Below are 12,143 nucleotides of genomic sequence, written 5' to 3' on the forward strand. Positions count from 1 at the left end.
TGCCCTTTGTTTTACATTTGGTTTTTAAATCTTTCGGGGCTTGGTTTCTTTTTTTTTTTTTTTTTTTTTGTCAAATAGTTTTTGTCAAATGAGATGCCATTCAGAAACAGAGGAAGATGCAAAAATAACAGCAGCTACACCATCAGTTTTAATGCAGAGCTGAAGAGTCCAGAGTCAGTCCTCAGGTTATAATGTTTCGGTATTTCCCTGCTTCAACACACCCAATGAATGACTCGAATGAATGAGCCATTAATTTGCTTAACACACCTGAATCAAATGAATTGGCCATTAGCAGGTTGATAACATGCTGGGGAGTCTGCTGGTTTGGAGCCGGTACACATCTAAAATCTGCAGGACATCAGTCTCTGAAGACTGCAGCTAAACACTCCTGATGTACAACAGAGCTAAAGCTCAGTCTCAGAGAAATGAAGGGTAAAAATGTATCCTACATGTACTGAATGTCTTTTTCTTCCTCATCATCTTCTCTTTAAGATTAGATTTTGACCCAATAATCCTCCTTGTTTTGCTCTAGGTCACCTTTTCATTGCATTTATCCTCTTCATCTCATTTTCTTAACTACTACACTTTTGTCCCTCTTTATGGCCCATTTTCTTACCAGCTAACATCCTCGTCCTTCTTTGCACCCACTGTTAACTTCGCCGGACGTCCTAATTTCTCTTGACAATGCCTGTTCATCCAAATCGTCAATCTGGACGACTCCCTCTCAACCCTCTAAATGACCAGTCATCCCATTATCCTCCTCATCCCTCCTTATGTCTCATGTCATCTTTCTCTCAGTCCATTTTATTCCGCTCATTCTCCTCATTCCTCTCGCAACCACTTTTCATCCCTTCAATCCTTCGTCTTCCTCTACTGCCTCGTTCCCTCTCATTCTCGACCTTTACAATCAAATTTAATGCCACGCCCTCCTCGTCAGTCTTCACATTCCTTCTTCTGTCTTTTCATGCTCGTCATCCTTCTTTTTTTGCCTATTTAATCTTCTCATCCCTCTTTGTGAGGCCTGTTAATTGTGCTTATCTTCCTCATTTCTCTTTATGACACCTTTTTATCCCACTTTTTTCTCCTCAACCCTTTTCACCACCCCTTTTCTTGGCACTCATCCATCCTCATGTCTGCTCTTCAAGCGTCTCATCGACTTCATCCTTATTTTTTATGATCCACCTTCATCTCTCCTTTGCTCCTCTTCACTCTCTGTATGACCCCTCTCCATCCCACTCATCTCTCTCTTTATAACTTCTTTTCATCCCTTCTTTCTCCTTATCCCATCCCCCTTTCCCTCCTCTTCTTCCTTTAAAATAACTTTCCATCTCGTTCGTCTTGCTCATCCGTGTTCATCACCACTTTTCTTTCTCCCGGACAATCAGGAGACTCCCCAGATGAAGTTCAACCTTTTTGCTCCATCTATTGCCTCCCCCTCCCTCCGCTTTGATTAAACCAGTAAACTCCCATCGTTGTGCCACGTCGCTTCCTGGCGATCTGAACTCAGTAGACGCAGCTGTGCTTGTCGCTTGCAGCAGCTCCTGTATCTGTTTATTAAGGACTCCCTTCCCTGTTTGTGCTAAATATTTTAGCTGCGTCTCCAATGAGAGATCTTGTGCATTTAGAAACATATCATAATGCAGTAGCTACATTAAATATTAAAAACTACTCAGTGTTGGCACTGAGACAGAGACAGGACCAGTCAGGTTATAAAGGCAGAGGATATTATGTACTTTATTTCAGACAAGTGCAGTGTCACACTTAGTTGCTGTTTACCGACTCTGGGTGGGTCCCTGAACATCACAGCCAGTTTTGTTTTTATTTTATTTTATTTTATTTTAAATTCTGAATTTTTCCCATTCATTGTCCAAAAACTCAGTGCTATATCTCATTCAATATGGACGCATCCCCGTAACTAGATCCGGACCTTGACCTTTTGAGTTGTTAAATTTATTGCCAACATGCACTATCAGGTAGCCAAGCAACAAAAGAAGAAACATTTAACTGAAAATAAGTTGCTGTAGGTGTATAAATCATCATTACATTGATTTTTTTTGTCTGTTTTGTTTTGTTCTCAGGGCGAACAATAACTTAATGCTTTCTTGGCTTGGTCATATAGAGGAAAATCTGGTTTAGCTGGGCGTGATGCAATTATTCATCCATGTCAGCTGCCGTTGGCTTGGCTTCTTCCTCAGAAGCAGAAATAGCCAATCAGTCACTTTGAGGGGAACATGTACTGCTTCATAACAGCTGTTTGCATATCATGTTACGCTCATGAGACATTCAACTTATTCTCAAAAAAAAAAAAGTAGATTCTTTTTTTCCCCCGCAAAAACACAGCGTACCGAATGCAACAGTTTGTGATGCGTGTGCTGAGCAACATCAAGTCCAGATCATACTCCCACTTGTTAGCCCGTCCCGTGCGTCACACATGTGCAAAGTGAGCGCGCTGACGATGTGACAGGTGTGGTTGACAACAGCTGTGCATTCTCTCAGAATAGCCCGCGTTGCATCGCAGGCCTGGAACGGGGTGTGGAGCCAGTCGGCTGAACTGACACGGCCAGGCGACGTGCTAAGGTCCAAAGTCTGCGAGATCCTTGGTTGCTCTCGCACAGATTTCCCCCATATTCTTAAAATCAATAACGGATGCCCTTACGTGAAGAACTGTCCTCGCGTAGCTGTTAAATACCCACAGAAATGTGCAGAGGAGGTAGCAGGAGATGCAAACGTAAAAGCGCCTGGAACTCTTAACATGTACAGTGCAGAAGAGAACTTATAGAGAGAATATAAAAGGCTCTGCGCTGCTCTTTCATCTTTCTGGCTTTGTAAGTGAAAAGTCACCATTTTGCCTGACAGCAAGTTCAATTATTCATGCTGCCTGCCGTACATGAGAACAGTTCTTTAACCTGCGACCAGAACTCATCGAGCGGATCTCGTGTCTCGGTGCTCGGGCTTGAAGACGGAGGCCACGAAGCAGCGAGTTGGACACTGACTTCAGAATGTGCTGATGGAGTCGGAAAAAGCTGTTGATACGCTCGCTTGCAACATTCGCAGTCACGAAGAACGTGTCCTCCAAAGTTAACCTCTCTCGCTTTATCCATCCAAATATTCGCTCCGCAAAATCCAGCCCACCCCACTCGGTTCCAGTCTTATTCTTCGTCTCTATTTTTGGGAGCAAAATCGAGCAGCTGGACCTCCTGAAGAGAGCTCTGAGAGATATGTACACACCGGCGGGAGACTGTACACGGACACTGTTGTCAGAATATGCTGTAGGTACAGGTGCAACTCGGCGCATCAAACTATCATCCACAAGTTATTATTCATTAACTCAATTAAAAAGTTGAATCTCGTACATTAGATAGTAGTGTTTTAGTAGTGATGGCTTACAGCTAAAAGCAAACCAAAATTCAGTTTTCAGAAAGCCTGAATGATATATAAGACCAATAACAAAAACAATTAAAAAAAAGCTATGATATGGCAAACAATCATGGGGGAAACTACAGACAGTAGTCAAGCAAACAGTCATTGACATTCTCCACAAAGAGGCTAAGCTACCAGACTTCACTGTAAAGAAGATGGGTGTTTACAGAGTGCTGTATGCAAGCATGTTAGCATAAAGTTAAGTGGAAGGAAAAAAATGTGGTTAAAAAATATCCAAGTCTACCAAAAAAAAATAATAATTAGAGCACTCCATTCTGTCTTCTGCCAACAAATTGATTTCAATTACCAGCTGGACTTCTGCCTATACTACCAATGGTACCAATACATGCTGACCATAGTGTTATAGTGCTGGATTCACCAGCAAAGTATTAAAAGGAAAATGAGAAACGCAAACTGGGCTTCCTGAGAACCTCAGCAGAGCCACAGCCTCAAGCGTTGCGTTCATATAATGTACAACACACGATAAGCTGATTGTTGTAGAGATTAAAATTTGCAGAAATAAAAGCATTAAACATACCACTGTATAAAAATAACCTTGTGGAACATATGAATTTCACTTTGTAATTAAATACTGAATCAAAATACATTTTTTGACTGAGATTTCTAGTTCGCCGAGATGGAGCCCGAAGGGTTTTTGCGATGAAACCGCTTACTAGGGATCGGACTTTTCCACACCGCCTCGAGAAGTAAATATAAAACACAAAATGCAGCCCAAACACAATCAAATAAGCAGATCAGCAACTGTGAGTTCATGTATCTGGGGGTGGACAGTCCTTGTGTGGGTGAGTGATTTTCAGAGATCAATATAAGAAATCATTCAAACCCTCAGACGGGTTTCAGCTGAACGAACGTCTCTCTACCTTTCTCTGGGCTCCCTTCCCATTCGTCTCTCTTTCCCTTCTCGCTTTCATCCCGATGATTGCCATCCATTTTTCACCACAACAACCGGTGGGCCTCTGTCCTTCTCGGATATCTAAGTGAGTGTTTGAGCTGTTTGATGGTCCTCCAGTATCTGCTGGACTGAAACCAAATCAAACTAAAACTAATTGCCAGAACACATTTAGATGTCTGGGTGCTACCCTGGAGAAGGCTTTCCTGAAAACTTTGTTTTTTTTTTGTTTTTTGTTTTTATCCTGCTTTCCTTGAACTCCACTCCTAACAAGAGTGATTATAGATTATTCATTAAGGTGACAGAGCTGGCATTACCCTGCTCAAACACACGGCATCTCCATTCATTTGTTTTGATAGACAATACTGCCAGTCTAAGACGGGCCGCATTGATTGTAGCTTAAGAACCTAAATCAGGCTTTTCATTATCGCCTTTCCTTTCTTCTATCCTTCCACAGACTTTCATTCTCACTCAGCCGCTTCTCTCTTCCGATCACACTCCCCCAGCTTGACGCCCACTGCGAGAGCAGGGAAGCAGAGGGAGTGGGAAAGTGAAGCGAAGTAGAGGAAGAAAAAAAGAATAATGAAAGAAATACAGGAATAAAAGGAAGCCCGGATAAAGAAACGGACAGGGATTTCAAAATAAAAAAGAGGGGACAGATGGAGGAAGAGGACATGAAAGTGCCGGCCATCTCCTCTGAGAAGGACGACTGCCGGACGAGAAGCGGGGAGAAAAAGACAAAGAGGAACTGAAAGACAAATTCAGGCCCATACGTTTTCATTAATAGGAAGACACTGCTTTTGAAACGGTGATTTTATTGCAGCAATGGGGAGGAGAAAAGAGAGAAAGTTGGCAGCACAGAGCAGGCAGATCCCATCCCAGAGTGCCCAGTACGTTAAATTGGAGGCCACACATGTTGAGAAAGGGACGCGAAGCACGCCTAGCATCTAACCGGCTACCTGTAAATCAGACACACACATGACGCCACCACATCTTTTTACATGATCAATGATCCTTCTGTGACAAGCTGTGGAAGTAATGTTTCCGGCTCATTAGATAAAGAGAACCGGCCCTCTGTGATGTGTCAGACCAAAAGAGAAGGATGGGACGAGGGCAGGGATATCAAGAAGGTGAGCACAAGACACTGGGAGGCTAACTAACACACATACACACCCAAAATAAACACACAAGAACAGCCAGGGGCCAGTTCAGCTTATTACACTGGCCATTACACAGACAAATGAGATCCTGGCCTCCTACTGATAATCTGCCCTGCATGTCCTTTGTGTCGTTGCATCACATCACCCGGAAGCAGCTACTGTCAAGCTTGGTCGTTACGGCGCACAACGCTCCTCCAACGTGTGTGTGCAGAGCCGGTCTGACTGTGCGAAGAGTTACAAGAAGCTACAAAGTGGTAAATATGGCCGCTCACTCGGGTGTGTTAAATTGGCACTATATTTTTCTTGTCAAACTGAAGTGTGTCCAGCAAAGCGCAAACCAGTCGCTGTGAGCTTGTGATTTTGTCTGGTCAGGTTAAGTCTAAACTAATATTCTGTGCTCTGGAAATCAAGGTGAGTGCTTTAAATTGGACACCCTCTGCCCATGTAACACAAAAATTAAAGTAATTTCAATTTGGTGTTTTTTTTTGTTGTTTTGAGAATGAATCTTAGTGTTGGAAAGCTTGTTGTCTGCTTACAATTGTAAGTCGAGTTGAGATTAAGGATTGCACTCATGCAATCGTGGCAATTCCACATCATCACAAACTGGGAACTAATGCATCCTCCAAAATAACAACAGTTCCCCCAATACTGCAGGGTTTATCAAACACAACATCCACAACTTGGATGCTGTGGATGTTGCGTTAGTGGTGTTCTTGACCTTGACACCACTAAATATTAGTGGGAGCATGCTGTCTTTATGCCAGAGTGACAAACTTGCAACAAATGCTGCTCTAGGAATGGCATGCCATTCCACAGCAGTGTGTGACCGAGCTGTTGACGAGCACGAGGAGGGACCTGCCACTACTTAGATTTGGTAAACAAATAAACTGCATTAGAGAGGATACTCAACCCGACTCAACTCAGCTGCTCAACCCACAACATTACAATTATCATTTGAAGGGGAGTAAATGTGCTTTTTAAGAGTATAAGATTCACTTCCAAGATTTCCTGAATTTGGTCTTGAGTTTATTCTTGAGACTCCTGGTTTGAAGTAAGAAGGAAAGCAGTTCTTGTTGACCCAGTGAGCTAATGAAGAACACTTATCGAGCTGAAACCATCCACACTGATTACAGATTTGTGAAACCTTTGCTTCATTTGTGAAGACATAAAATTGGGTGTACTTAATTTCCTTTAAAAAAAAGTGGCTAAAGGCCTCATCTTGTCAGCTAAATGTGTCTTTATAACTTGACTGTTGACCCATCGAGATGAGGGTACCCTGGATGGTGACTTTCTCTGCAAGTCACCAAGAGCTCCACCTCAGTTCACCCATTTGCCAATTCACACCTCCAGTTATACTAAGACTTTATAATTTTGTCTCATTTTACTTTCATTACATGCCTTTGAAACAACTATATTGACTAAACTGTACCGTACTATTTTAGTTCATTTGTTTAGCTATTTAAGTATCTGAGATGCATCACAGACACAATTAATTATATCAATTCTCAAATGTCCTGTAAAACATTCCTTGCACCCTACTTTAAATGACAGGGAGCAGGTTTTTCCACTGAAAAGTTGAATATGAAATGACCAAAGTCTTGAAATGACAAAATTACATCACAGGTTACTTACAATACAAAAGGAAAATAGATCAAAAACAATACACAGTACAAGAAAAGTTAATACTAGAGATTCTAAATAGACCTTGGCGAATGCAACTACAAACATGATGTGGTAGTTCAGTGGAACATTACCAGGGTTGATTCTCATATTAAAGAAGTATTTCAAAAGTTTTGCATCATGTTTCTAGAAAGCAAAATGCGTAGGAAGGTACTTAAAAGGAATCCACATCTTCAGCATATCAGCTGTTCATAAAGAATCTGGGCTTCTGCAGGTTTTAAGTATTTTATTCTTCACCACTTCATATTTTTGCAGTTTTGGTCGTTTTGTACCAGATTTTTTATTTATTTATTTTTTTTCAGATACAAAAATGAGCCATCTGCCACAAAATATTAATTCATACCGGCGTTGGGAACAATTTGTCAAATTGGCAAAGCAGTGAATTAACACGGAGCCGGTTTCAGCAGATACCAGGAAGGCTGAATGCATTACAGCAAAGCTGCTCTGTTCTATATCTACTGCGCCTTAGACCTCTGCCTGTTAAGGAACAAGCTGGGTTAGGGCATTTCTGTAACCCTTAAGACATCTAAGAGTTGAGGGTAGGATCTACATCCTCTAAGGAAAACATATGTTGGACTTTTCCACCTAGAAGGTTTTTCACTAGAACCTTTTTTTAATCTTTATGTTTGGCATTTCCGACACCTGAGAGTCAAGTGGGAGCCAAACCATTATAAATATCTCATCTTTTGTTTCACTGAACCTCCCCTTGTTTCATTCTTTGTTTTTATGAAGGACTGTAGTCCATTGAGACAATTTAAACAAACAAATATATAATTATTCTTGCAATAAGAATTACTTCATTCTTTATCAATCCTGATGCTGATCTCTGTTCTGTACCATGGGCTGAAAAATGGAAGCTAAACACAACTTTTATAGCATCATTTATTAACCAACTGGATATATTAAAAGACACACAGAGGTACAAGACTGAGTCGGAAACTGAAATTATGGACTCGGTGTAAAATACAGACGATTTCAAAAGAAACACCTGCAAAATAAGTAATGGTCATCTTTTCTTATTCTGATGCTAATCCAAGATTCAGCAAAACGTTTCCAGGGTTTTGAGTTTTTAAATTTGATTGTTAAAAAAAAAAACTGAACTCAGAGGAATTTAGCTTTGCTGGCTAAGCGGGGAATTGGGGCTGGGATAGTTCCAGGTTTTCAGGACTAGAGCCAGGGTTTATCTCTGTGGAAAGACAAAGAACTGGTGCTTAGTAAGCACTTGTACCAGTTAAGCACTGGAACCAGTTTGATGGAAAAGGCCCCATAGAGACTGATGTTTACACTCAACAATGCTAATCATGCTAATTGCACTAAGTGCTGACATAAAATGCTAAAGGCCATTTACAATAACAAATCAGTCATTTTGTCTTTATTTTAAATGAATGAAACCCTGTTTTCACACTGTTTTTCTACAGACACACAGTGTGACATTGTCTCTGCTCCTAACATTAACAATGAATGAGCTCTTATGGGAGAAATACTAGAAAGTTAGCTGCTATAATATTCTTCAAACATAAATTGTAAATGGCTAAAACTAGCATGAGTGCATTTTTGTAAGATACATTATATTCTTAAAAGCAAATATTAGAGGAGCTTTTTATCTTATCATGCTGGTTGACGCCATATTCATGTAAAAGACATATCAAGAGCTTATAATTTATTCGTATATAAATACTTCCTTTTAGTCTTAGAAAAAGGACAAAAATTAATGTTGTGTCTAAAAATCTGCATTAAGGACCACAGGTAATATATATATAGTGTGCACAGTCTTGTTAGCATTGTAGACAATATTTGGCTTGAAAATATTGAAGGTGCTATCTTCGGTCCAAAGTCTACTTTCTGATGTCCAGACATTCAACAGCTGCTAATAATTTCTTTTTAAAAAAGGAATTAAAAACATAACAGTACACAAAAAATGATGCTCACTTATCATGAGACAATTTTTGCTGATTTTGACTAAATAATTTATTTGGTTTTCAATTTCTTAGCGATCGTGTTCACTCGCCTCGTTGAAGGAAAGAATACCAATCATACCAGCCCACAAAGGAAACCCTTTTGGTATCGCCTTCTAATATTTTGCTGCTTTGCAATGTGTGTAACGTACAATTTTTTTGTATGAATTTCCTCATGTAATCGGCAGTAACCTGTCTGACATTTTGTCGCCATGTGAAGATACATCATACTCACTTTGTTGTACACTCCCCATGACAGCTCAGTCTCAATCACCATGACCACGATGCCAAACATCCCGAAGATGAGGGCGTAGTCGCTCAGCCTCTTCCTCTTCTCGAACAGCGCCCTGCGATGCCCCAACTTATAGCCAATGTTTTGGTTCTTTCGTTTTGGGGCCTTGGAGGTGCTGCCCCTGGCCCCGCTGCCCGTTGCCCCGACCCCTCCCTGCCTGCTGCCCCGCTCGGACTGTCCCCGCCTACTCTCCACCAGTGCATGGTTCTGGTGGTAGATGGACATTTGGTTGGACGTGGAGTCAGTGATGTCATACCCTCGTCTGGGGTACGGCGAGTCTTCTTTGGACGAGATCACAATCTCTGGGGGGCTCTGGATAGGGGGTTGGTGAGTAGATGACTGGGTCTCTGAGTAAGTGGGAGGGGCGTCTCGCTGTCTGTCATGTCCGCCAGTCGCCGTTGCCCCGGCAACAGCCGAAACGCCACCCTCTTTGGTTTCGCTGCTGCTGTCCGATTCGATGAGGTTTCTCCTAGAGGCGCTGAGGCGGCTCAGGGGCTTCATGACCCCACCTGTGTACTTACAGGAACTCATAGCAATCTCTGTGAAGGGGTTACTGTCCCTGCGGTGGACAAGTGGACTGGCCTGTCTGTGTTTGCTGCCCCTGTCCCTCTCCCTCTCACGCTCCCTGTCCCTGTCCCGCTCCATGGAGGGCGAGTGGGAGGAGTAAAAGAGGGCATTATAGACTGGGGAGTTGTCTCCACTCAGGCTGTGCTGGGAACCCAGGCAGGACGAAAGAGGGGTACTGGTGGGGTGCAGGGCATTGGGGATGGGCGGAGGCAGAGGCTGGGCTCCGGAGGAGGACAGAGGTAACTTAGGGAGGGGCGCCGGAGGCAAGTTGGGCGTGGCGGAGGACGGCGATGGGGTGCTGCCATTCAGGCGATCGATACTTGAAGCTCCTGTGTGGTTGGAGTGGTTCGATCCTGGCTGGTTGCCAGCCGTGGAGGGATGGGATATGCTACCCAGAGGAAGGAGGAAGCGCTGGTCCTCATCCTCGCTCCCTCCTAGCAGAGCCATGCTCAGAGAAGGGGGAGGCTCCATAGTCAGAGCTGTGGCCAAGCACCTGACTGCAATTTAACACACAGGGGGGGAAGAAACACAAACAGATGATGATTAGCCACTTTTTTCTTCATGTAACACAACAGAACAACAGACAAACATGAAAGGGAAGGACTGACATCAAAACAAATGAGGAGCAAGTCTCTAAATGTTGGGTGTGTGTGACAAAAAGGGCCAATAGAGTGCAGTGAGGCTGTCATAATTTGGAGGAAATGTTATTCCTTTAGTCACATTTGAGTCAGCTGCCCAGCCAGCCACTCTCTCAACCCTCAGTCCCTCTGATTCCCGGTGTCTCCTTGTTCTCTCACATCCCACAGCTCGCCCAGAAATCTCTCCCATAAAATGTCATCTGTGTTACACTGATGTTGTCAGTCAGGAGGAGGGGGGGTGAAAATCCTCTGGCTTTACCCCCATGAAAATCAGATCAAGCTTAGAGACTCTGAGGATAACAATTTCACATCTGTCAATTTGCCTTCGCAGGAGAAGCGTGGCTGCAACAAAGGCTCTGTTAACCATAAGTTGGCTGCGATCAGCTGCCGGCGACTGATCAAAATGCAATAACCTACTTTCAGTATGATATAACCAGATACCTTCACCACCCCTCCCGTCTGTTTCCCCCCCCCCCCTTACCTACCTCCGACCTCTTCTCCCACGGTCCTTGCCCCCCAGGTTAGGTGCGTTCAATCACTGGCTGGTTGAAAAAGAGGACCACCACACTTTTTCTTTCTCATGTTGTCAGAGCCATCCCCCTGATCTTTTTTTTTTCCCCGCTCCGTCTCCTCTCAGCCCCTCCACAGGTCCTCGTCTCACCAAAAGAAAGACAAAATTTGCGCGTCGCTTCTTCGCAGAATGAATGAATGTCTCCTCCTCCTCCTTACTTTGAATGTTCAGTTTGTTTCCCCCAAAACGATCATCGCGTATCTCTCGGCGGTACCCATTTCTATCCCGCTTCAGGGAGAAGATGATGATGAGGAGGAATAATCCACTGGTGACTGGATTAAAATCGGGCCAACCTGTGGCTGCGCGTCAACGAAATGTGCAAAACGGAGAGAAACGGAAACGGGGAGAGAAACTCGCCCGGGTGTGATTTAATAATCCAAAGATGAGCAGTAAAGACTGTGATTAAATATGTGACAACAGCGACTGTAACACTCAATCCCCAGCTCCCCGTCTCTCCGTCTCTGTCTCCCACTCTCTCCTCCAACTTCTCTGCGTCCTTTCTCCGCCTCCAGAGCCGCCGCTCCTTCCTCATTGGCCGCTGAAGCGAGCGCAGAAAACAGGTGGCAGGATATGCGCGCGATGTGGCCGCCGAACGGATGTTTAATTTATTGTACCCTGGTTATTTCTGGGTAATTATTATTTTCATTGGAACCTCAGAAAACATTATCCATATGGCGATGTGGCATTTGGTGCCGCTGAGACCACATTGTAGGCGAGAACCACGCCTTTGGCTGCGTATAACACCTGTTATATATATATTATTTATTTATTTTTATTTTATGTATTACTGGTTTTACACCAGTTAAACTTGTAAAATATACCACAACTTTTGTCCCAGATGGCCAAGCTGAGCTTCTGGCTTTGAAGAAATAGCCAAGCAGTTTTTGTTTTGTTTTGTTCCCCCCCCACCCCCAAAAAATATGCAGCCAAGAGTTATAAAAAAAATACTA

The 12,143-nt window shown here is 43.2% G+C and overlaps 1 protein-coding gene across 1 annotated transcript in view; it reads right to left on the reverse strand.

Annotated features, from left to right (window-relative positions):
* kcnn3 (potassium intermediate/small conductance calcium-activated channel, subfamily N, member 3) overlaps positions 1-11,687 on the reverse strand; it is an 87,515-nt gene extending 75,828 nt beyond the window's left edge. Inside the window, exons 1-2 of the mRNA XM_015056264.1 lie at positions 11,108-11,687; positions 9,361-10,481 (exon numbers count right to left, since the gene is read on the reverse strand). Of these exons, the coding sequence (XP_014911750.1) occupies positions 9,361-10,455 (1,095 nt within the window). The 5' untranslated portion in view covers positions 10,456-10,481; positions 11,108-11,687. The remainder of the gene's footprint in view (positions 1-9,360; positions 10,482-11,107) is intronic.
* Between the last annotated feature and the right edge of the window lie 456 nt (positions 11,688-12,143).

This window comes from Poecilia latipinna, unplaced genomic scaffold (genome assembly GCF_001443285.1).
Source record: "Poecilia latipinna isolate Pla-1442-1.1 unplaced genomic scaffold, P_latipinna-1.0 Scaffold1370, whole genome shotgun sequence".
Lineage (NCBI taxonomy): Eukaryota > Metazoa > Chordata > Actinopteri > Cyprinodontiformes > Poeciliidae > Poecilia > Poecilia latipinna.